The sequence below is a fragment of the Chiloscyllium plagiosum genome, chromosome 40 (assembly GCF_004010195.1).
Source record: "Chiloscyllium plagiosum isolate BGI_BamShark_2017 chromosome 40, ASM401019v2, whole genome shotgun sequence".
NCBI classification, from domain to species: Eukaryota; Metazoa; Chordata; class Chondrichthyes; order Orectolobiformes; family Hemiscylliidae; genus Chiloscyllium; species Chiloscyllium plagiosum.
This window is the reverse complement of record NC_057749.1, coordinates 569,329-595,826: the sequence shown is the minus strand read 5'-3', so window position 1 is coordinate 595,826 and position 26,498 is coordinate 569,329. Positions and strand designations below refer to the sequence as shown.

The 26,498-nt window shown below is 43.2% G+C and overlaps 1 protein-coding gene across 1 annotated transcript in view; it reads left to right on the top strand.

Moving 5' to 3' along the window:
• The first annotated feature begins 5,685 nt into the window (after positions 1 to 5,685).
• The window catches only part of si:dkeyp-73b11.8 (BPTI/Kunitz domain-containing protein), a 46,001-nt gene continuing 25,188 nt past the window's right edge, over positions 5,686 to 26,498 (top strand). Inside the window, exon 1 of the mRNA XM_043680639.1 lies at positions 5,686 to 5,868. Coding sequence (XP_043536574.1) covers positions 5,784 to 5,868 — 85 coding nt within the window. The 5' untranslated portion in view covers positions 5,686 to 5,783. The remainder of the gene's footprint in view (positions 5,869 to 26,498) is intronic.

Sequence of the window (26,498 nt, the reverse complement as noted above, 5' to 3'; positions counted from 1 at the left end):
TCGATTCTCCTGCTCCTTGGATGCTGCCTGACCTGCTGTGTTTTTCTAGCACCACATTCTTGACACCAAGATCTCTCCACTCATCTACACTGCCAAGAATCTTACCATTAGCTCAGTACTCTTTATTCCTGTTGCTCCTTCCAAAGTGAATCACCTCACCTTTTCCACATTAAACTCCATTTGCCACCTCTCAGCCCAGCTCTTCAGCTTATCTATGTCCCTCTGTAACCTGCAACATCCTTCACCACTATCCACAACTCCACCAACCTTAGTGTCATCAGCAAATTTATTAACTTATCCTTCTATAGCCTCATTCAGGTCATTTATAAAAATGCCAAACAGCAGTGGCCCCAAACAGATCCTTGCGGTACACCACCAGTAGCTGAACTCCAGGATGAACGTTTCCCATCAACCACCAGCCTCTGTCTTCTTTCAGCTAGCCAATTTCTGATCCAAACTGCCAAATCACCCTCAATCCCATGCCTCCGTGTTTTCTGCAATAGCCTACTGTGGGGAACCTTAATAAACTCCTTACTGAAATCCATATACACCACATCAAACACTTTACCCTCATCCATCTGTTTGGTCACCATCTCAAAGAACTCAATAAGGTTTGTAAGGCACGACCTACCCTTCACAAAACTATGTTGACTATCTCTAATCAACTTATTCCTTTCTAGATGATTGTAAATCCTATCACTTATAACCTTTTCCAACATTTTATCCACAACCAAAGTAAGGCTTACTGGTCTATAATTACCAGGGATGTCGCAATTCCATTTCTTGAACAGGGGGACAACATTTGCTATCCTCCAGTCTTTTGGCACTATTCCTGCAGACAATGACGACACAAAGATCAAAGCCAAAGGCTTTGCAAACTCCTCCCTGGCTTCCCAGAGAATCCTAGGATAAACCCCATCCAGCCTAGGGGGCTTATCTATTTTCACACTTTCCAGAATTGCTATCACCTCCTCATTGTGAACCATAATCCCGTCTAGTTTAGTAGTCTATAATTCAGAATTTTCCTCGACAACATTGTCTTTTTCCAGTGTGAATACTGATGAAAAATATTCATTGAGCACTTCCCCTATCTCCTTGGACTTCACATCTTCCCATTACTGTCCTTGATTGGCTCTAATCTTACTCTAGTCATTCTTTCATTCTTGATATACCTATAGAAAGCCTTAGAGTTTTCCTTGATCCTATCTGCCAATGACATCTCATGGCTAACATGTAACTCAAGTGCCCTAACTGAGCCTTCATGTCTCATCCTAACATAAGCCACCTTCGTCCTCTTGACATGAGATTCAACTTCTTTAGTAAACCACAGGTCCCTTGCTTGACCACTTCCTCCCTGCCTCACAGGTCCATACTTATTAAGGACACTGTTGGAGAAATTTTCCCAATAGGTTAGAGATGACAAAACACAGCTCAAAGTGAAATTGATGAACACTTTATTGCTAGCGATATCGCTGGAAGAGAAATTGACTAGGCTGGCACGGAACTGACAGTCTGTTACAGGCAGATCAGATTTCTCTTCCCAGAGTTGAGGATGAGACCAGTTTTTATAATAATGTTGCACAATAAGTCTGATTAAGAAATGGGGAAACTACAATGTATCTGGGAATGGAGTAAGCTAGTCACAAGGATGCTAATTGGAAAACAGTTGTCAGATGAATGTCCTGTTCCTTCACACAATGCAACATCCTGACAGTGTGGATGATTCCATTCCTCTTCACAAGTAGGTGTTAATGTCTCCTCTGAAGTGGTGAGGTGCTTCCATTGTCCTGTCCGGGGATCAATGCTCTTGCTGGTGTTTCTCTGTCTGACCTGCTCTTTGTGTGGCTTTGGTATTGCTGGATTGTGAAACTGCCCTTGGCGCTTTGGGATATCTGTGGTGCTCTGTCTTGTTAGTGGGAGCTTGAAGTGTATTCCCTTGTCTCCTTGGGCTGTCTGATTTGGCTTGTGAGCCTGTTTGGGAATTCTGGGTGCGTTTGGTACAGTTTGGCCAATTTTGCTTTTTTGGGCCTATTGTGGGTTAGCAGATGTTTTCCCACAGATACGCAGTAGCTGTTCCTTGAATAAGCTCCACATTTCAATTGTGCCCATCTCCTGCAGTTTCCTTCCCCATCCTATGCATCCTAAATCTTGCCTAATCGCATTATAGTTGCCTTTCACTCAGCTATAACTCTTGTCCTGCGGTATATACCTATCCCTTTCCATCACTAAAGTAAGCATAACTGAATTGTGGTCACTATCACCAAAGTGCTCACCTACCTCCAAACTTAACACCTGGTTCATTCCCCAGTACCAAATCCAATGTGGCCTCCCCTCATTGTTGGCCTGTCTGCATACTGTGAAGCCCTCCTGCACACACCGGATAAAAACTGACCTATCTAAAGTACTCAAACTATAGTATTTCCAGTCAATATTTGGAAATTTAGAGTCCCCCCATTACAACTACCCTGTCACTCTCGCTCCTATTGAGAATCATCTTTGCTATCCTTTCCTCTACATCTCTGGAACTATTCGGAGGCCTCTAGAAATCTCCCAACTCTAGAAATCTCCTTTCCTGTTTCTAACCTCAGCCCATACTACTTCAGTAGACGAGTCCTCAAACGTCCTTTCTGCCACCATAACATTGTCCTTGACTAACAATGCCACACCTCCCCCTCTTTTACCATCCTCCCTGTTCTTACTGAAACATCTAAATCCTGGAACCTGCAACAATCATTCCTACCCATGTCTCTAAAATGGGCACAACATCAAAATCCCAGATACCAACCATGCTGCAAGTTCACCTACCTTACTCCAGATGCTCCTGGCGTTGAAGTAGACACACTTCAAACCACCTTCCTGCTTGCTGGTGCATTCCTGCAACCTTGAAACCATATTTCTGACCTCACTATTCTCAACCTCCTGGACACTGGAACTGCAAATTATTTTCCCATCCCCCTGCTGAATTAGTTTAAACCCTTCTGAAGAGCATTAACATTAGAGGGCATAGACTAAAGGTGAGAGGGGAAAGATTCAAAAGGGAACTAAGTGGTAACTTTTTCTCACAGAGGGTGGTGCGTGTATGGAATGAGCTGCCAGAGGAAGTGACGGAGGCTATTACAACTACAACATTTAAAAGATATTTGGATGGGTATATGAATAGGAAGGGTTTTGAGGGATATAGACCAAGTGCTGGCAAATCGGACTAGATTAGGTTAGGATATTTGGTCAGCTTAGATGAGTTGGACCAAATGGTCTGTAACCATGCAGTACATCTGTATGATTCTATCTCTATGACTCTATGTCCTGGAGTTGAGATAACTGACCTCCAATGACTACAATCATCTTCCGATGTGTCAGATAGGACTCCAGTGGAGTTTCCAGTGAAGAATTTGCCTCCTGATACCCATTGATTCTAGTTTGGTAAGGTCTCCTTGATACCACACTCAGTCGAATGTGGCCTTGATGTCAAGACCTGTCACTCTCCCCTCCCCTCTGGAATTCAGCTCTTTTGTCCATGTTTGAACCAAGGCTGTAATGAGGTACGGAGGTAAGTGGACCTGGCAGAACCCAATCTGTGTGTCACTGAGCAGGTTATTGCTGAGCAGGTGCTGCTTGATAGCACTGTTAATGACAACTTCCATCACTTCACAGATAATCGAGAGGAGACTGTTGGGGCTGTAATTGGCTGAGTTGGATTTGTCCTGCCTTTGGTGTACAGGACATACCTGGGCAATTTTCCACATTGTTAGACAGATGCTAGTGTTGTAACTGTACAGGAAGACCTTGAGAACAACAAGTTTTGGAGCACAAGTCTGACTCTCTGACTATTATTGTTGACGGGGCTTATAACTTTTACAGTAACCAGTCTCTCCAATCATTTCTTGATATCACGTGGAGTGAATTAAATTGGCTGAAGACTAGTATCTGTAATGCTGGGGACCACTGGTGTAGTCTGAGTTGCATTTCCAGCTGAAGTTTTCTGCGAATGCTTCAGCTTTATCTTTTGCACTGACCGTGCTACACTCTTCCAACATTGAGGATGGGGATATTTCTGAAGCTTCCTCCTCTAAGTGAATTGTTTAATTATTCATCATTATTCAAGATGAGATGTGGGAAGACTGCAGAACCTAGATCTGATCTGTTAATTGTGGGATTGCTTAAATCTGTCTATCACTCACTGTTTATGCTGTTTGGCACACAAGTTGACCCCTTATTTTCAGGTCTACCTGCTACTGCTCCAGTGTGCCCTCTTGCACTCTCCATTGAACCAAGAGTGAGCCTATGGCTTGATGGTAATGGTTGAGTGAGGAAGAGATGCCAGGTCATGAGTTTGCAGATTGTGTTGGAGTACAACTCTGCTACTGTTGATAGCCTACAACACTTCATGGATGCCCAATCTTGCGTTGTCAGATCTATATGAATTCTATCCAATTTAATATGGTGATGGTGACACACAACATGCTGGAGGGATTCTCAATGTGAAGGTGAGACTTCATCTCCACAAGTATTTATGTGGTAGTCACTCTTACTGATATTGTCATGAAGAGATGCATCTGCAGCCAATAGATTCATGAGGAAGAGGTCAAGTATGTTTTCCCTTTTGGTGGTTTCCTCACCACCTGCAGTAGACTCAGTCTAGCAGCTATGTCCTTTAGGACCTGACCAGCTTGATCAGCATGGCTACTGCTGGGCCACTCTTGATAGTGGACATTGAAATTCTTCCCCTCCCCAGGTACATTTTGTCCCTTGCCATCTTCAGTACTTCCTTCAAGTGTTGTTTAACTGTATGGAGGAGAGGCTAATTCATCAGCCGGTGAGGACGGTTTGTAGTATTCAGCAGGTGGCTTCTTTACCCATGTTTAACCTGATGCCATGACACCTTGTGGGATTTGGTGTCAATGTTGAGAGCTCCAGGGCGATTCCCTCCTGACTGCATACCTGTGCTGCAACCTTTGCTGGGTCTGCCCTGCCCATTGAACAGGACATATCCAGGAATGGTGATGGCAGTGTTTGGGACATTGTCTGGCAAGTATGTTCCAATAGCATGTCTATGTCAGGCTGTTGCTTAACTAGTCTTTGAGACAGCTCTCCCGATTTTGGCACCATCCCCCAGATATTAGTTAGGAAGACTTTGCAGGATTGACAAGGGTTTTGCTGTTGTCTTTTCCAGGTGTCTCGGCTGATGCAGGGAGGTTCATCTGGTTTTATTTCTTTGCTGAGACTTTGTACCAATTGGTACAACCGAATGGCTTGCTAGGCCATTTCAGAGGGCAACAGAGAGTGAACTACATGCCTGTGGTCTGGAGTCACATGTAAGCCAGACCAGGCGAGGATGACACATTTCTTTCCCCAAAGGATGTTAGTGAACCACATGCAAGTTTTGGACAATTGACAATGGTTTCATGGTCATCAGTAGATTCTTACTTCCAGATATTTTTTATGGAATTCAAACTCCCCCATCTGCTGTGCTGGCATTAGAACATTAGCAAGGACACTGGATGAATAGTTTGAAAATAACACCACTGGGCCATTGCCTCCTCATCATTACTGAATTACTGGCGTGAGTGGTGCTCTGGTAAAACATTAAACAGATACTAATAACATACATTGATTGTTCAATGAGTTAATTCCTCCTTATCAAAGTGGGGACAAAGTTCACTGCTTCAAATACGTTTTGTTACTCAGATGTTTACTTCAGACCAACACAGTCTTCCTCTCAACCGAAAAACAACTGAGTTTGGAAAAGAACAATACTGACAGAGAGCAGAAGGTCCGTTTACACCATGTGGAATTTGGACATCTTTACTGGATGTATCGGGCTGCTTGCCGTCCATTTCATTGCCTTTACCGTTGGTCAAAGATCTTTGGGTAAGTCCTGTAGTTAATGAGAAAAAGAACAATCTGACTGAGATAATCAATGTTTAACTTCATGGGGCATTAAATATGTATTAACATCATCAAATATTCCTGACTGTCCAAGATTATTAAAGAAAGAAGTTGCTTATATATTAAACCATCCTTCAAGATGTCCCACTTGAGTGCCACATCTGAAATGTAGTCATAGTTGTCGTATAGGAAAAGCAGTAGACAGTTTGCATCCAACAAACATTGAACAGTTCATAGAATCCCTACAGTGTGGAAGCAGGCCATTCGACCCATCAAATCCACACTGACACTCCAAAGCGCATCCAACCCAGACCCATCCTTTCCCTGCAACCCTGCATTTCCCGTGGCTAATCCATCAGGTGTGCATATCTCTGGACATTATGGGCAATTGAGCCATTCCACCTGATTTACACAGCTTTGGACTGTGGAGGAAACTGGAGCACCCAGAGGAAACCCACGCAGACATGAGGAGAATGTACAAACTCCACACAGACAATTGCTTGAGACTGGAACCGAACCCGGGTTCCTGGTGCTGAGAGGCAACAGCACTCACTACTAAGCCACTGTGCTGCCCCAAAGTTACAGGACTACAATTAAATCCACCTCCACTATACACTCAGACAGCACATTTGATGTGCATTTTGATGGTATGAGACATGCATTACCTAGGGTAAGCAGGCCAAGGCTACTTAAGGGGTTGATGGTGGATAGGAATGGCACACATTTAAAGAACACATGGATGAACATTATACATCCTTATCCAGTATAAGAGTAAAGCAGGGATGGTGGCTCAACCCTACCTGACAAGGGAAATCAGGGGTAATGTTAAAGCCTAAGTGGGGGCATATAACTTGGCCAAGACAAAGCAGCAAACCTGAGAACCGGTAGAAATTTAAAATTCAACAGAGGAGGACAATTCAGGAAGGGAAAATAGAATGCGAGAGTAAGCTTGTGGAATACAAAAACTGACTGCAAAAGTTTCCATGAATATGTAAAGAGAAAGACTATGCGAAGACAAATGTAGGTCCCTTACAGTTAGAATCAAGTGAATACATAATGAACAACAAGGAGATGGCAGATCAGTTGAACAAATAATTTTGGTCTGTCTTCACGAATGAGAATACAAATAACATTCCAGAAATGGTAGGGGACAGAGATTCGAGCGTGAAGGAGGGACTGAAGGAAATCCTTATTTGTCAGGAAATGGTATTGGGGAAACTGATATGATTAAAAACCAGTAAGTCTGCAGGGCCTGATGCTCTGCTTCCCAGGGTACTTGAGGAAGTGGCCCTCGAACTAGTGGACACATTGGTGATTGTTTTCCAGCATTCTATTGTCACAGGATGAGTTCTAATGGACAGAAGAGTAGCTAATGTAATCTCACTTCTTGAAAAAGGAGGGAGAGAGAAAACAGGAATTTCAAGCCGGTTAGCCTGATATGGTAGTGGGGAAAATGCTGGAGTCAAATATTAAGAATGTAATAACTGAGCATTTGAAAAGCTTGGCTAGATTAGTTCCAATCAACATGGATTCACTGAAAGGAAATCACGCTTGACAGGTTTTTTAAGCAAATTACTTTAAGTCTGTGCCCTCTAGTTTTTGATTCATCCACCAATACAAATCATTTGTCCCTTATCTGCTCAGTCCAAACACCCCCATGATTTTGAAAACCTTGATCAAATCTCCTCTCAGTCTTCACTTCTACAAGAAGAACTGTTCTAACTTCCCCAATCTGCCTTGTTGCTGAAGTCTCTCAGCCCTGGAAGCCTTCTCGTGAATCTTTTCTGCACTTCCTTCCTTCCTTTTCTGTCACATTCTTCCGGATGTGCAGTGCCAAGAACTGGATTTAATGTTTCAACTAAAGCCAAACACAGATTATTCATAAATTTCTAATTATTGTGCTCTGTTCCTCTATTGTGAAAGCCCACGGATCCCTATTTGTCATTAATTGTGCTCTCCACCTGTCCTGCACTCTTCAATGATTTGTGCAAGTTTACACCCAGTCCCATCTGTGCCTATAGCCTCTTTAGAATTGTGCCCTTTACTTTAAATCATCTCTCCATGTTATTTCAGCACCATTCCAGCAGTCTGTCTGTGCTCTTTTGAAGTTAATACTATTTGCCTTGCAATTCTTCGAAGTTGTGTGTCATTCATAAACATTGAAACTGTGCCCTGTACACTAGGGTTAGATCATTACATGAAGGACTGAGGAAAAGCAAAGGTCCCAATACTGACCTCTGGGAATTCAGTCCAGAAAACAATCTTAACTTCTACTTTCTGTTTCCTGTCCTGCTGCACATCATATCAATGCAGCTCCTATCCTTATTATTCCATGAGAATGCAATAATAACCACATTAACTAAAAGTCTCTTTCAAAAGGTAGTATCTCTGATATGGTAGCATTCCCTCAAAACTGCACTGGGGCACCAGGCTGGAATTGTAGGGCTTGAATTCATGCCTCTCCTGATTTAAAACAAGAGAATTCTAGAGCTCACTGCACTACAGCTAAGTCAAGTAGTGAATTCTGTATTTTACTAATGATACTGTTAACCTGATCATTGCATACAACACCCTGTTACTCAGGAATTGGATCCTTGGGAGGACTACACAATAGCTATGATCAAATTTATATTAAGCTGTTTTGCCGAAGCCAAGGACATTAGGGAGGAGTCTATATGCTTCAAGATTGCAGACTCCAAGACATTAAATACTCAGCACAAATATATCCTATAACTGAGAACGAAATTCCATCCCAGATTTTGCCAAGAGCTCCTGATCCATTGAGGTGATAACCTGAGAGAGGACTTTCCTATGAGTGGGAATTCTGGAAGTAAGCAGGTATTGCTCGCCTGTTTTTTCTGCCAATGCAAGCATAGCACCTTTTTACCTTCTGCCTCAGGAATGCATACTCACGAATGAAACAACTTTCATTTGTATTGTACCTTTCACCTACTTCAGCTTAAAGCACTTTGCACCCAATGGAGAATTTTTGAACTGTAGTCATCGTTGCAGGGAAGTGGAGGGCATACTTTCAGACAGATCCTATACAGACAACAAGCAAAAGTAATGTCATTTACAAAATACCTTGCAAGAGCTGTAACAAATATTACATTGGACAAACAGGCAGAAAACTAGTCAACAATATACATGAACATCAGCTAGCCACAAGAAGACATGACCTACTCTCATTAGTAGCCTTACTTAGTAGCCTTAGTAGATGAGGAAGGACATCACTTCGACTGGAACAACACATCCATCCTAGGACACGCCAAACAGAGACACATATGAGAATTCCTAGTAGCATGCCATTCCAACCGGAACTCTGTCAACAAACACATGTACCATACCCTGAGAAAAAGAACAGGAAATGACATCACCACAGGAAATGACATCACCAACCCAAGGAAACCTAAACACATAAATAGAAAGTGGGCCATACCACCAGTGTTTCATCTGGAGGCTCACCTAGTATGGTGATGAAATGTCTGAAAACAAGCCTTCCAGTTCAGCAAGCAAACCCACATCCAGAACTAATGAATATTGCCGGGCATCCTAGTGTGGCTATCTCTATGTCAGTATTGCTGTGCAATAGTAGCTTGAGGATAGCTTAGGGTGCATTCACAGGACAACCTGCTGTGGGAAACTTGTTTTAAACTTGAAAGGGTTCAGAAAAGATTAACAAGGATGTTGCCAAGGTTGGAGAGTTAAGTTTTGGGAGAGGCTGAATAGGTTGGGGCTCTTCTCCCTGGAGCGTCGGAGACTTAGGGGTGATGTTATAGAGGTTTATAAAATCATGTGGGGCATGGATAGGGTGAGTAAGCAAGGTCTTTCCTCAGATCCACTCCCTTACCATCTCCCTGTAGCACTGCATTTCCCATAGCTAACCCACCTAACCTATGCATCTGTGAACAGGGGGGGCAATTTAGCATGGCCAATCCATCTAATCTATACGTCTTTAGACGGTGGGAGAAAACCGGAGCACCCAGAGGAAACTCATGCAGACAAGGGAGAATGTGCAAATTTCACACAGTCAGCCAAGGGTGGAATCGAACCTGGGTCCATGATACTATGAGGCAGCAGTACTAACCACTAAGCCAGGATGGGCAGAAGGGGTCATAAAGGCTATTAAAATTAAGGAGAATCTCAAGGCATTTTATAGGTATATTAAGAGCAAGAGGGTAGCGAGGGAAAGGGTAAGTACAGTCAAAGACAAAGGAGGGAGTTTATGCATGGAAACAGGGGAAATGTGTGAGGTCCTTTATGAGCACTTCACATTGGTACTCACCAAAGAGAAGGTTAAAAATCACATGACACCAGTTATAGTCCAATAGGTTTATTTGGAAGCACTAGCTTTCGGAACACTGCTCCTTCATCAGGTAGCTAGTGGGGCAGGATCATAGGACACAGAATTTACCGTAAAAGATCAATGTGTCATACAAATGATGCAATGTATTGAACAAAACTAGATTGCTGTTAAGTCTTTAGTCACTTCGAATGGGGATACAGGTTTCGAGTGATCAAATTGTAAATCCCAGAACTTATTTCAAGTCATATTCCCGAGATAAGTTAAGATTTTATAGAAAAAAGGGTGATATCTCAGCTCAGACAATGCATTAAAGATGTGAGGTTAGAGTCTGTTTTTATTCCAACTTTGAGTCAGACTGGTTCTATTTCCAAAGTAGGAATTAATAAAATGTCACATGGACTGACTACCTACAAGATTGTGTGCTTTTTGAACAAATTTTGATTCTTGATGGAGGGCTCCAGCCCAAAACGTTGATTTTCTTGTTCTTGGGATGCTGCCTGACCTGCTGTGCTTTTCCATCAACACACTCTCAACTCTGATCTCCAACTCTGTCTCATATGTGTGTATATGCATGTGAGGGAGAGAAAGTGAGTGAGAGAGAGAGTGTGCGTATGCGCGAATGTGACAGAGTATATGCCTGTGAGAGGGTGTGTGCATGAGTGTGGGGGAGTGCGTGTGTCTGAGAGAGGGTCTGTGTGAGTGTGAGTGTAATCATGTGTAAGAGTGTGTGTGTATGTGTGTGTATAGTGTAGTGGGGTTACCTGTAGTGTGACATGAACTGAAGATTGCAGTTGAGGCCATCCCCATTGGTACCAAAACTTGACTATCAGGCTCTGCTCAGTGACTGCATTGTTGCGTATCCCGAAGTCCGCCTTGGAGGATGGTCACCCGAAGATCTAAGGCCGAATGTCCCTGACCGCTGAAGTGTTCCCTAACTGGGAGGGAACACCCCTGTCTGGCAATTGTTGAGCAGTGTCCATTCATCTGGTGTCGTGACATCTGCTTGGTTTCGTCAATGTACTTTGCCTTGTGACATCCTTGCAGCATGGATAGGATGGCAGAGATAGAAAATGTTGGCCAAGCCACAAGTGTTTGCCACGTACATGGTGGGTGGTATCCCCACGTGTAATGGTATCATCTTTGATGACATTCTGACATGTCTCGCAGTGGTTGCCATGACAGGGTTGTATTGTGTTGTGGTCGATGTTGTCTTGAAGACTGGACAGTTTGATGAAGAAGCAGCTCTCCGAAAGCTAGTGGTTCCAAATAAACCTATTAGACTGTAACTTGGTGCTGTGTGATTTTTAACTTTGTCCAACCCAGTCCAACACCAGCACCTCTACGTCATGGCTACCAAGGATGATGATAAGGTTTGGGAGGAATATGTTGATATTCTGGGGCATGTCAATATTTCTAAGGGGGTGGTGTTGGGTGTCTTACAGTAAATAAGTCCCCAGGACCTGATAGGCTGTGAAGGATATGAGAGAGGAGATTGCCATGTGTCCTCTTTAGCCTCAGATGAGGTCCCAGAAGACTGGCAAATAGCCAATGTCATTTTGCTGTTGATGAAGTGTAACAGGGATAATCCAGGATGTAATAAGTTGGTGAGCCTTACAATAGCAATAGGGAAAAAAAATTGGAGAAAATTCTTAATGCCATTTGGAGAAGAATGAACATATTAGGAATAGCTAGCATGGCTTTATGTGGGGAAGGTCTTATCTCACAGATTTGATTGAGTTTTTTGAGGAAGTGACAAAGATAAGGGTGGGGCAGTGGATGTTTTCTACGTGGATTTTACTAAAGTATTTGACAAGGTCCCACATGACAGGCTGGTCAAGAAGATTAAGTCACATGCAATCCATGGTGAATTGGCCTGGTACATTGGTTACAAAATTGGCTTGGCCATAGAAGACAGAAAGTAGTCAGGGAAGGGTGTTTTTCTGACTGGAGGTCTGTGATCAGTAATGTTTTACAAGGATCAGTGCTGGGACCATTGTTTTTCTTAATATATATAAATGGTTTTAATAAAAATGTAGATGGTCTGACTAGTAAGTTTGCAGATGACACAAACATTTGTGGAGTTGTGGATAGTGAAGACAATTGTCAAAGGGTATACAAGGATACAGACCAGTTGGAAAGTTGGGCAGAACAAATGTGAAGTATTTCATTTTGGGAGGTCAAATGCATAGTATACAGTAAATAGCAGGACCCTTAGGAGTATTGATATTCAGGGGGATCTTGTGGTACAATTGCATATCTCCCTGAAAGTGGCAACTCAAGTGGGTAAGATAGCAAAGAAGGCATACAGTATGATGTAGCAAGGCACATTGCAACTGTAAAAGACTTTAGTTAGGCCACATTTAGCGTACTGTGTGCAGTTCTGGTTGCCATATAAAAGAAGGTTATGGAGGTCTTGGAGAGAATGCAAAACAGGTTTACCAGGATGTTGCCTGGATTGGAGTGTATTAGCTACAAAGAGAGGTTGGACAAACTTCCGCTAGAGTGTCAGATATTGTGGGATGATCTGATAGAAGTATACAAACTTCTGAGAGCCATGGATAGGATGGATTGTCGGAGTTTCTTTCCCAGGGTGGAAATGACAAATGTCAGGGGGCAAAGGCTTAAGGTGATTGGCAAAAGTTTAAAGGAGATGTGTGAGGAATCTTTTTTTATGCAGAGGATGGCAGGTGTCTGAAATGTGCTATCAGGGGAGGTTGTAGACACAATATTTAAAAGGCATATAGACGAATGCAGGAACAGGCAAGGAATAGAGGGATACAGACTATGTGGAGGCAGATGGCATTAGTTTAGAATGACATCAAGGTTAGCTCAGACAAGGTGGCCTGAAGGGCTGTTCCTGTGCTATGCTATGTTCTAAGATATGGAGGTGCCGGTGTTGGACTGAGGTGGAAAAAATCAAAAATCACACAATATTGGGTTATAGTCCAATAGATTTATTTGAAACCACAAGTTTTCAGAGCCCTGCACCTTTCTTAGGCAGCTAGTGAGAGAGGATACATTGGACACAGAATTAAGAAGTAAAAGATCAAAGGATCATACAACTTTTGCAAATGTATTGAACAAATGTACACGGCTATTTAAGAATGGAGATGCAGGTTTCAGTTGATTAATATGGAAGTCCGAGAACTTCTTTCAAGTCACTGCTCCTAAGTTTTTATCAATATAAAGGTGACATCTCAGGTCAAACAATGCATTTTAGGTGTGACGCCTTGTTTTGAGTCTGTGTCTCAACCTGGAGTCAGTCTGTTTTTTTTCCAAAGTAGGGATTTATAAAATTCTACATTGACTGACTGTCTACAGGTCATAAAGTGTGGTGCTGGAAAAGCGCAGCTGGTCAGGCAGCATCTAAGGAGCAGGAGAGTCAATATTTCAAGCATAAGCTCTTCATCAGGAATGTGGTGGGGGAGGCCCAAGGGGGCTGAGAGATAAATGGGAGGGGGTGTGGGACTGGGGGGAAGGTACCTGGGGAAGGTGGAGCAGATCGGTGGGAAGGAAGATGGACAGGTGGTTCAAGAGGGCATTGCTGAGTTGGAGGGTTGGATTTGGAATAAGGTGGGGCGAGGAGATGGCGAAACTGGTGAAATCGATATTGACCTCATGTGGGGTCCCAAAGTGAAAGATGAGGCGTTCTTCCTCCAGGCATTGGGTGGCTAGAATCTGGTGGTGGAGGAGGCCCAGGACTTGCATGTCCTTGGTGGAGCGGGAGTTGAAGTGTTCAGCTGGGGCGATGGGTTGTTTAGTGCGTGTGTCCCAGAGATGTTCTCTGAAAGTTTTTTTTACATTACATTACTTACAGTGTGGAAACAGGCCCTTCGGCTCAACAAGTCCACAACGACCCGCCGAAGCGCAACCCACCCAGACCCATTACCCTACATTTTTACCCCTTCACCTAACACTACAGGCAATTTAGCATGGCCAATTCACCTAACCTGCACATTTTTGGACTGTGGGAGGAAACCGGAGCACCCGGAGGAAACCCACGCAGACAAGGGGAGAATGTGCAAACTCCACACAGTCAGTCGCCTGAGGCAGGAATTGAACCCAGGTCTCTGGCGCTGTGAGGCAGCAGTGCTAACTACTGTGCCACCGTGCCGCCAACTAAATGTTCCCCAAGTTGGCGTCCTGTCTCCCCAATGTCGAGGAGACGACATCGGGAACAATGGACACAGTAGATGATATGTGTGGAGGTGCAGGAAAATCTCTGCTGGATGTGAGTCCTTGGATGGAGGTGGGGGGGGGGGGTGGGGGGTGCAGGTTTTATACATCTTGTGGCAGCATAGGAAATTGGTAGGAGTGGAGGGTGGGTTGGTGGGGGCATGGACCTAACAAGGGAGCCACAGAGGGAATGGTCTCTGCAGTACACAGATAGTAGTGGGAAGGGAAATGTATCTCTGGTGGTGGGGTCTCAGCCTCCTTGGACCTCCCCCACATTCCTGAAGAAGAGCATATGCTCGAAACATCGACTTTCCTGCTAGGTGCTGTATGACTGGCTGTGCTTTTCCAGCACTACACTTTTCAACTTTGACCTCCAGCATGTGCAGTCCTCACTTTCTCACTGTCTACAGGTCATATGCTTTATGAACAACACAGATTGTATCTGCAAATATAAATCTGCAAATACAAATTCACCCTGTAGATTTATATGTGTGTGTGCATGTGTGTGAGAAAGAGAAAGTGTGTGTGCTTGTGTCTGTGTGGAAAAGAGAGAGTGTGTATACGCTTAAGAGAGAGTGTGTGTGTGAGGGAGTATATGAGTGTGAGTGTATGTGAGAGTGTACATGTGTGTGAGTGTATGTGAGAATGTGTGTGCATGATGTGAGGGCATATATGCCTGTGAGTGAGAGAGAGAGTGTGTGTGTATATGAGAGAAGGTCTGTGTGAGTGGGTGTGTTTGTGTGAGAGAGTGTGTGTGAATGTGTATATGTGTATATAGTGTGGTGGGGTCACCTGTAGTGTGACATAAACCCAAGATCCCAGTTGACCTCCTCAGAAGACAAAAATGGCATACGACTGATAGGATACCCTTCGTCGTCACACACACTAAACAACCCTACCGCCCTGTGGCTGAATACTTCAACTCCCCCTCCCACTCCACCAAGTACTTCCCAGGAGTAGAGGAACTATGCCACGTTTTTCACAGCCTGTAAACCATTATCGATGAGGATGAACACCTTGCCAAGATTTTCTTACCTTTAAACAATCTCCAAACTTTAAGCAGACCATTGTTCTCAGCAAACTACCTAGCCTTCAGGACAAAATTGACCACAACTGTACAGGTAAAAGTGAGGACTGCAGATGCTGGAAACCAGAGTTTAGATTAGAGTGGTGCTGGAAAAGCACAGCAGGTCAGGCAGCATCCGAGAAGCAGGAAAATAGACATTTCGGGCATTCATCAGGAATAGACACTGTACACCCTGTCATGGCAACCACTGCAAGACATATCAGAACATTGACATGGATACTACCATTACACATGGGGACACCACTCACCGTGTGTGGTGACTCAGCCAGTGTTGTCTGTCTCATACACTGCAGGCAAGGATTTCCCGAGGCACGGTACATTGGCGAAACCATGCAGATGCTACAACAACGGATGAATGGACACCGCACAACTGCATATCCCGCCAGACCGGGATATTCCTTTCCAGTCAGGGAACACTTCAGCAGTCAAAGACATTCAGCTTTGGATCTTCGGGTAAACGTCTTCCGAGGTGGACCTCAGAACATGCAATAACACAGTTACCAAACAGAGGCTGATAGCCAAGTTCGGTACCCATGAAGTTGGCCTCAACCTGGATCTGAGGTTCATGTCACATGACAGATGACCCCACCACACTGTACACTGTTACACAGACACATGCACACTCTCTCTCACACACTCACACAGACTCTCTCTCATACACATACACACTCACATTCACACACACGTTTGCACTCACGCACACTCTCTCACAAATACTCCCTCACACTCATGCACACTCTCTCTCAAGCACACACCCTCACACACACTCAAATGTATGATTATACTCATATGTACACACACACACACACTCCCTTTCAAGCATACACACACTCTCTCAAGTCTGCGTGCACGCAAACACACAGACACAAACATACCCCCACCCACCTGCACTCTCTCACTCTCTCCCTCCTCTCTCTCCCACATGCACTCTCTTTCTCTCTGTCTCTCTCTCTCTCACACACGCATACATGCACACACACATATGAGTCTATGGGGTGAATTTGTATTTGCAGAAACATTCTATGTGGTTCAAAATGTACACAATCTGCAATCGATGTTTTATAAATTCCTACTTTGGAAATAAAATCAGTTTGACTCCAGGTTGAGACACAGACTTGAAACAAGGCCTCACATGTAAAATGCATTGTCTGACCTGAGATGTCAACTATATACTGATAAAACCTTAAGTTATTTTGGGGCACTGACTTGAAAGAAATTCAGGGACTTAGATATTAATCAATCGAAAACCTGCACCTCCATTCTTACTGATTAAAGACGTGGTAGCCATCTAGGTTTGTTCAATACATTTGCATAAGTTGTATGACCCTTTGATCTTTTACTTATGAATTCTGTGTCCAATGTATTCTCTTTCACTGAGGAAGGAGTGGGGTTCTGAAAGCTTACGGTTTCAAATAAGCCTATTGGACTATAACCCGGCATTGTGTGATTTTTGACTATGAACTATGGGCTAAAGGTGAGTTACTCTCCTGGGAGGCGAAAGGATATGCGAGATTAACCTGGCCATAAAAATGGATGAAAGCAGTGCTGGAGAAATGAATTTGAGAATACAGAGAGAATAACCAAAGGGAATTTGGAGAATAAACCTTTAACAAATTAAAACTAACCCATCCAAATTCTGCAGGTGGAGCAGCAGCCACTGAGTAAAAATGGGTCTTTTAAATTCTTACCTTCTTCACTTCCATTTAACAACTCAAACCCAGGAACCCTTTGATAGTATCAACAAATGCCTGGAAATCAACTGGTTTCCTTATATAAGAATATTTAGTGAGTAGGATGGTGACAGGTTTGAATTCTTGACACTTCCAAAGATGCTGTATATTGAGTATTGTCCATTTTACAGCGTCAGTGGTACACACACAATCCCTGTTACTAGGAGTGCTCTCGTTGTCTTATTGCCGTGGTTTCCTGTAACAAATCTTTGTTTACACAATACACAAAGCTATCGCCAAGTGTACAGATGTCCAGTGAGCTAGCAAGAGAATCCTGTGAGTCACAGGTATAGAGGGCTTTTAATGAGGTGTCAGGCTGTGTAACCATCCAAAGTCCAAAGTCCAACCACAACTGATTGCAGTGGAGGAGGTGACCTGTTATAACAAATTCTCCAACTGAAGATTCTTCAAGTCAGTTCCTTGAGGCCTGGTTTATTATTGATTCACATGAAGGAATGCTGAGCCATACATATGATTTCCCAAGTTAGGATGCAACGGAAAATAGTGTGGGAGGGAACTGTAAATTGCAAAGGAACATTGATGGAGTAAATGAGTGGGTGAAACTCTAACAGTTAGAGATCAATGTGGATAAGTGTGAACTTATTCAATTTGGACTAAAGAAGATTAAACCAGAGAATGTTCAAAATGGTGAGAAACTTAGAATGTTGTCCATTGTCTCAAGAAGAACAAATACAAGAGTGGATAAATTATCTTAAAAGCATATAAATAAGGACAGAGAGTTGACATTTTTTGAACTTGTACTCATCAGGACTTGGTTGCCAAATAAAAACTTAGAAAGGGAACAGTGACTTGTGCAGCTTGAGAACAGGGCTGCTGATTTGTTGCTCAATAGTTAACGTGGGAAAATGGCAGGAATTGTTAGCTGAAAAGACAAGACCAGGAAGTTCAATCTTGATTGATTAGGGCATTGCCATGGGGAATGCAGCAGGGATTAACAGTCTCCATGATGGCTTCCTCAATGAAAAAGGTGTAATGTATAAACAAATTCCTTTTCCTGACAAAGAACATAAAAACATAAGTCGTCTGGAGTGTTGAGTCTGCTCCACCATTCAATAAGGTCATGGCTGATGTTTTGTGGACACAGCTCCACTTACTCACCTGTTCATCATAACCCTTAATTTCTATACTGTTCAACATCTATCTATCTTTGTATTAAAAACATTCTTGAGGTAGCCTCAACTGCTTCATTGGGCAGGACATTCCACAGATTCACAACCTCTGGGGTGAAGGGGTTTCTCCTCAACTCAGTCCTAAATCTGCTCTCCTTTATTTTGAGGCTATGGCCTCTACTTCCAATTTCACCTGCCAGTGGAAACAACCTCCCTGCTTCTATCTAATCTATTCCCTTCATAATTTTACATGTTTCTATAAGATCCCTCCTCATTCTTCTTAATGCCAAAGAGCATAGTTTACTCAATTTCTCCTCATAAGCCAATTCTCTCAACTCTGGAATCAACCCAGTGAACCTCCTCTGCATCCCTTCCAGTGCCAATACTTTCTTTCTCAAGTAAGGAGACCAAAACTGTGCACAGTACTCCAGGTGTGGCCTCACCAGCACCCTATACAGCTGCAGCATCACCTCCATATTTTTAAACTCCATCCCTCTAGCAATGAAGGACAATATTCCACTGCCTTTCTAATTATCTGTTGTACCTGTAAACCAACATTTTGCAATTCAAGAACAAATGTACGCAGGTCCTTCTGCACAGCAGCATGCTGCATATTTTCACAGTTTAAAGAACATGGTCATTTGTGTTGTGTTATCGTGTAGCTTCCAGCAAGTGAAAATGAATTACACTGTGAGCCAGACTGAGAATCTTAAGTTGGTTTCTGGTGTAATTCTTAGCAAAGTTTGGATCATGTAGTAAATGTCATCCAGTAGTAAAATCACTTCTGGTGCTGGACCCAATGTTTTGCATTTTGCAAAAAAGGGCTGGTTGAACCCAGTTTGTAGACTGCCAACTGTGAGCAATCAAAGGAACACTGGCTGCTTGATACAATCAGGTAGTCTGTAGTATGTATGACCTGATGTACATGATGCCACACTGACACTGAAATTCAGATTACATTACTCATTTGTGTGGAGGCAGAATGACCTTTTGGCTTGACAGCAGCATCTTGTTAGAAAAGAATGTCTCGTATTTCCTGTAAGGTAACAAGATGAAACAGTTAGCTTTATCTCTTTATCAAATTTTTGAGAGAACTTATTCCAAGGTAATCTGAGGTAGACTGCACATTGGGATAAGCTTCAAGTACAGTTTTTGATAATAACTTTGTTGGTTACCCTGAGAAACATGATTGAATGACCATGAATATCCCATCCCTTCCAATACATCAATGACATGTTTGCAATATTTAAACATGAAGCTGCATTAATATTAGCAGTTCAGTCAGTTTAGTAAACTACATCCTGACTTCAAATTTACCAAAAGTATGAGGGCTATAGACAAGATGAACATAGATTCATAAAATTATGAATCTATGTATCTAGAAATACGATGGCAAGTGGCTCACCTCCTGACTCCCAAAGCCTGTCCACTATCCACAAGGCACAAGGCAGGAATGTGACGGTATACTCTCCACTTGCCTGAAAGGGTACAGCTCCAAAAACACACAAGAAACATGATACCATCCAGGGCAAGCAGCTGCTTGAGTTGCAGCACATCCGCAAATATCCATATCTGGAGCTGGATGAACTTTGGATCATTCGGCAGGTGGAGTGGATTATTGAGAAGAGTTATAGGGAGGTAGGCACACCTCAGGTAAAAGAAGAAGGTTATCGTCAGGGGACGGAAAGGGAACTGGCTGGCAGTGCAGGGATCCCCTGTGGCCGTTCCCCTCAACAACAAGTATACCATTTTGTATATTATTGGGGGGTTGACTTACCAGGGGTGAGAAATGGGACACAGGTCTCTGGCACAGAGTCTGTCTCTGCTGCTCAGAAGGGAAGGGGGGAGAGGAGCAGAGCCTTAGTCACTGGGGACTCCATTGTTAGGGGGACAGATGGAAGGTTCTGTGGGAACAAGAGAGACTTACGGTTGATGTGTTACCTCCCAGTTACCAGGGTTTGTGATGTCTCAGAACTTGTTTTCTGGATCCTTTAGAAGGAGGGGAGCAGCCCCAAGTCATGGTCCACATAGGTACCAACGACATAGGTAGGAAAAGGGATGGGGATTTAAGGCAGAGATTTGGGGAGTTAGGGTTGAGGTTTAGAGCTAGAACAAACAGAGTGCTTATCTCTGGTTTGTTGCCTGTGCCACTAGCAAGGTGAGGAATAGGGAAAGAGAGGAGTTGAACACGTGCCTCCAGGGATGGTGCAGGAGAGAGGGTTTCAGACACCAGGCTCATTGTGGACCAGGTGGGACCTCTACAAACAGGATGGTTTACACCTGAACCAGAAGGGTACCAATATCCTGGGGGAATTTTGCCAATGGTCTTTGGGAAGGTTTAAACTAATTCAGCAGGGGGATGGGAATCTAAATTGTAGTTCAAGTACTCAGGAGGTTGAGAGTAGCAAAGTCAGAGCTAAGATTTCAAGAGCGCAAGAAAGCACAAGCAAGCAAGAAGTTGATTTGAAGTGTGTCTACTTCAATCCCAGGAGCATCCAGAATAAGGTGGGTGACTTACTACATGGGTTGGTACCTGGGATTTCGATATTGTTGCCATTTTGGAGACGTGGGTAGAGCAGGGACAGGAATGGTTGTTGCAGGTTCCAGGATTTAGATGTTTCAGTAAGAACAGAGAAAATAGTAAAAGAGGGGGAGGTGTGGCATTGATGGTCAAGGACAGTATTACAGTGGCAGAAAAGATGTTTGAAGACTCATTGACTGAGGTAATATGGGCTCAGATTAGAAAGAGGAAAGGAGAGGTTACCCTGTTGGGAGTTTTCTATAGGCTTCTGAATAGTTCCAGAGATGTAGAGGGTAGGATAGCAAAGATGATCCTCAATAGGAGCAACAGTGTCAGGATAGTTGTTATGGGGGAACTTAAAATTTCCAAATATTGATTGGGAATACTATATTTCAAGCACTTCAGATGGGTCAGTTTTTGTCCAATCTGTGCAAGATGGTTTCCTGCCACAGTATGAAGATAGGCCAACAAGGTTCATTACTGGGTTATGAACCTGGCCCGGTGTTAGATTTGGAGGTAGGTGAGCACTTTGGTGACAGTGACCACAATTCAGCTACATTTACTTTAATGATGGAAAAGGATAGGTATATGCCACAGGGCAGGAGTTATAGCTATGGGAAAGGCAATTATGATGCGATTAGGCAAGTTTTAGGATGCATAGGATGGAAGGAAACTGAAGGGGATGGGCACAATTGAACTGTGGAGCTTATTTGAGGACCAGTTACTGCGTGTCCTTGATAAGTATGTATCTGTCAGGCAAAAAGGAAGTTGCAGAGTGAGGGAGCTGTGGTTTACTAAGGAACTTGAATCCCTTGTCAAGAGGAAGAAGAAGAAGACCTATGTTAGGATGAGACATGAAGGCTCAGTTAGGGTGCTTGAGAGTTACAAGTTAGCCAGGAAAGACCTAAAGAGAGAGCTAAGAGCAGCCACGAAGGGACATGAGAAGTCATTGGTAGCTAGGATCAAGGAAAACCCTAAGGCTTTTTATAGGTGTATCAGTACTAAAAGAATGACTGGAGTAAGATTAGGGTCAATCAAGCATTGTAGTGCTAATTTTGCGTTGAGTCCGAGGAGATAGGAGAAGTGCTAAATGAATACTTTTTGTCAGTATGCACACTGGAAAAAGACAATGTGGTCAAAGAGAATACTGAGATATAGGCTACTAGACTAGATAAGATTGAGGTGCATAGGGAGGAGATGTTAGCAATTCTGAAAAGTGTAAAAATAGATAAGTCCCCTGGGCCAGATGGGGTTTATCCTCAGATTCTCTGGGAAGGCAGGGAGGAGTTTGCAGAGCCTTTGGCTTTGATCTTTATGTCGTCATTGTCTACAGGAGTAGTGCCAGAAGACTGGAGGATAGCAAATGTTGTCCCCTTGTTCAAGAAAGGGAATAGAGACAGCCCCGGTAATTATAGACTTGTAAGCCTTACTTTGGTTGTGGATAAATTATTGGAAAGAGTTATAAGAGATAGGACTTATAATCATCCAGAAAGAAAGAAGTTGAGTAGGGATAGTCAACACAGTTTGTGAAGTGTAGGTCATGCCTCATAAACCTTACTGAGTTCTTTGAGATGGTGACCAAATAGGTGGATGAGGGTAAAGTGGTTGATATGGTGTATATGGATTTCAGTAAGGCATTTGATAAGGTTCCCCGCCATTCCCCACAAAATAGGGATGCATGGGATTGAAAGTGATTTAATGGTTTGGATCAGAAGTTGGCTAGCTGAAAGAAGACAGAGGGTGGTGGGTGATGGGAAATATTCATCCTGGAGTTCAGTTACGAGTGGTGTACTGTAAGGATTTGTTTGGGGCCACTGTTGTTTGTCATTTTTATAAATGAACTGGATAAGGGCATAGAAGAATGGGTTCGTAAATTTGCAGTTGACACAAAGGTCAGTAGAGTTGTGGATAATGATGAAGCATGAAGGGTCTGTTTCCATGCTGTATATCTCTGTGACTCTATGTTCTAAGTTGCAGAGAGACATAGATACGCTGCAGAGCTGGGCTGAGAGATGGCAAATGGAAATTAATGAGGAAAAGTGTGAGGTGATTCACTTTGGAAGGAGTAACAGTAATAAAGCATATTGGGCTAATGGTAAGATAGTGTATTGGTAGTATAGATGAGAAGAGAGATCTCCATGTCCCGGTACATATATCCTTGAAAGTTGTCACCCAGGTTGTGAGGGCTGTTAAGAATACATATGGTGTGTTAGCTTTTATTGGTAGAGGGATTGAGCTTTGGAACCATGAGATCATGCTGCAGCTGTACAAAACTCTGGTGTGGCCACATTGGAGTATTGCGTATAGTTCTGGTCACTGCATTCTAGATGGGTGTGGAAGCTTTGAAGAGGGTTAAGAGGAGGTTTACTAGGATGTTGCCTGGAAGGTCTTTTGGGAAAGGCTAAGAGACTTGAGGCTGTTTTCATTAGAGAGGTTGAGAAGTGACTTAATTGAGACATATATGATAATCAGAGGGTTTGATAGGTTGGACAGTGAGAGCCTTTTTCCTCAGATGCCGATGGCTAGCACAAGGGGACATGGCTTTACATTGAGGGGTGATAGATATATCAGATGTCAGAGGTAAGTTCTTTACTCGGGGAGTAGTAGGGACGTGGAATGTACTGCCTACATCAGTAGTAGACTCGCCAACTTTAAGGGCATTTAAATGGTCATTGGATAGGCATATGGATGAGAATGGAATTGTAGGTTAGATGGGCTTCAGATTGACTCCACAGGTCGGCACAACATGCTGAAGGTCGGCTGAAGGGCCTGTACTGCACTGTAATGTTCTATATTCTATGTTCTATCTTCCACCACCGATGCTCAGTAGCAGCAGTGTATGTTATCCACAAGACGCACTGCAGAAATTCATCAAAGACCCTAAGGCAGCACCTTTCAAACCCACAACCACTTGCATCTGGAAGGACAAGGGCACAGATACATGGGAACACCCACACCTTCAACTTCACCTCCAAGCTACTCACCATCCTGACTTGGAGAATGTGTAAATCTGAGGCAGGATTTACATAGAGCATAGAACAGTACAGCACATTGCAGGCCCATTGGCCCACGATGTTGTGGCAAGCATTTATCTTAATCTAAGATCAACCTAACCAACACACTCCTCAATTTATTGCTGTCCATATAGAGTCATAGAGACGTACAGCATGGAAGCAGACCCTTTGGTCCAACCCGTCCATGCCAACCAGATATCCCAACCCAATCTAGTCCCACCTGCCAGCACCCGGCCCATATCCCTCCAAACCCTTCCTATTCATATACCCATCCAAATGTATCTTAAATGTTGCAATTGTACTAGCCTCCACCACTTCCTCTGGCAGCTCATTCCATACCCATACCACCTTATGTGTGCAAAGGTTGCCCCTTAGGTCTCTTTTATATCTTTCCCCTCTCACCCTAAACCTATGCCCTTTAGTTCTGGACTCTCTGACCCCAGGGAAAAGACTTTGCCTATTTACACTATCCATGCCCCTCATAATTTTGTAAACCTCTTTAATGTCACCCTCAGCCTCCGACACTCCAAGGAAAACATCCCCAGCCTGTTCAGACTCTCCCTATTGTTGAAACTTTATTGCTGGAACAGCACAGCAGGTCAGGCAGCATCCAGGGAACAGGAGATTCGACGTTTCGGGCACAGGCCCTTCTTCAGGAATGAGCAGAGAGTGTTCAGCAGGAGAAGATAAAAGGTAGGGAGGAGGGACTTGGAGGAGGGGAGTTGGAAATGTGATAGGTGGAAAGAGGTCAAGGTGAGGGTGATAGGTCAGAGTAGGATGGAGGCGGAGAGGTCAACAAGAAGACTGCAGGTCAGGAAGGCGACGTGGTCGACGGTGCCCTCCACCGCATCTCCTCCACTTCCAACTCCCCTCCTCCAAGTCCCTCCTCCCTACCTTTTATCTTCTCCTCCTGAACACTCTCTGCTCATTCCTGAAGAAGGGCCTGTGCCCGAAACGTCGAATCTCCTGTTCCCTGGATGCTGCCTGACCTGCTGTGCTGTTCCAGCAATAAAGTTTCAACTTTGATATCCAAATGAATCCAACAAGAACTGGACCAAGCATATGTGGTACTCATAATCTTCTTCATCCTAAGTATACGCATGATTTTACTACAACTGCTAAGTATTTCATCAGTAATATTTTCAGCAACATAACACAAAACATCGCAGATAAGAAAAACTGCAGCATATTAACATGCCAAATTTCCCCTAAAGTAAATGCATTAAAATTCCATCAAATTTGACAATATTGTTATGTATTTGGCTTTAAGGGGTTAACACGTAGGGGGTTCCATACAACAGCCAAGCAGGGTGAGATCAATAGTTGTGATGTTGAGAAGATATGCTCTTCTTCATTAGGGTAAATAAAACCACAGAAAGTAGACAAAATCAAACACAAAATATTGCTGAGGAAAGGAGTGAACAAAGACAGAAATGGGAACTATTTAAATGTAAATCTATGATTCGCTCCAGTAATAATATCTAACAATATTCAATATCTAGGATCATACCAAAAGAGTACTTTGAAGTATTAAAGGGATTTTCTGCTATCTAGTGATCTCTGAGGCATGAAGTTTCCCTTTCTTGATATGTGCAAGATCAAGACAAACACTAGGCATACAGTAACAGTGATATCACCGCAGGGAGTTGGCAGCCAATTACACTGAAGTATTCTCAAACAGCAAATCAGAAAGTAAAATGCAGTAAAATCTTCTACTCAATTAAAATTTCCACAGAGTAAATACAAATCATCAGTGATACACATGGGATTAAAGTAGCTGAAATATCATAACTTTTTTTTAAATTTGAAAAAAACATTATTGCCATAATAATGGCAAAAAAGCATCCCAGTGATATAACATTAGATTTCTATGAGTAACTATTGAGTTATTAAAATTAAATTGCATTTATATAGTAACTGTTATGGCCACAGAAAGATCCAAAATGCTTTACAGCCAATAAAGTACTTTGGAAGTACAGTCAGTGTTGACACATAGCAGGCAATTTACATGTAGCAAGCTCCCACAAAAAGAAATGCTGTACTAATTATTGAAAAAATATTGACTATGACACCTGGAACAACTTTCTCATCAGTGGTGAGGTTCTGGAACCCACGAGTTCAAAGGGTAATACAGGCAAAAACCATAATCACATTAAAACATGCGGTGGAACAGTCAATGGGTTTAGGAATCAAAATTTGGAGAGTGGGATTAGTGTGACGAGGTATTCATCGACTGGTATGGACATAATGTGCCAGACGACTACCTTCTGTGCATGAAATCTTACTGTGTTTTCTATGTATCTATAACTCTTATTAAAAATAGTGCCATTGGCTCTTCTATGTCTACATTAGAGGACAGACAGGCCTTCACTTAGTAGGCTCTCGTCAAAAAGATAGCAGCTTAAATCTTCCAACTTCCCTCACTGGATTGGAATGTGTTGCTGGAAAAGCGCAGCAGGTCAGGCAGCATCCAGGGAACAGGAGAATCGACGTTTCGGGCATAAACCCTTCTTCAGGAATGAGGAAAGTTTGTCCAGCAGGCTAAGATAAAAGGTAGGGAGGAGGGACTTGGGGGAGGGGCGTCGGAAATGTGATAGGTGGAAAGAGGTCAAGGTGAGGGTGATAGGCCAGACTGGGGTGGGGGCGGA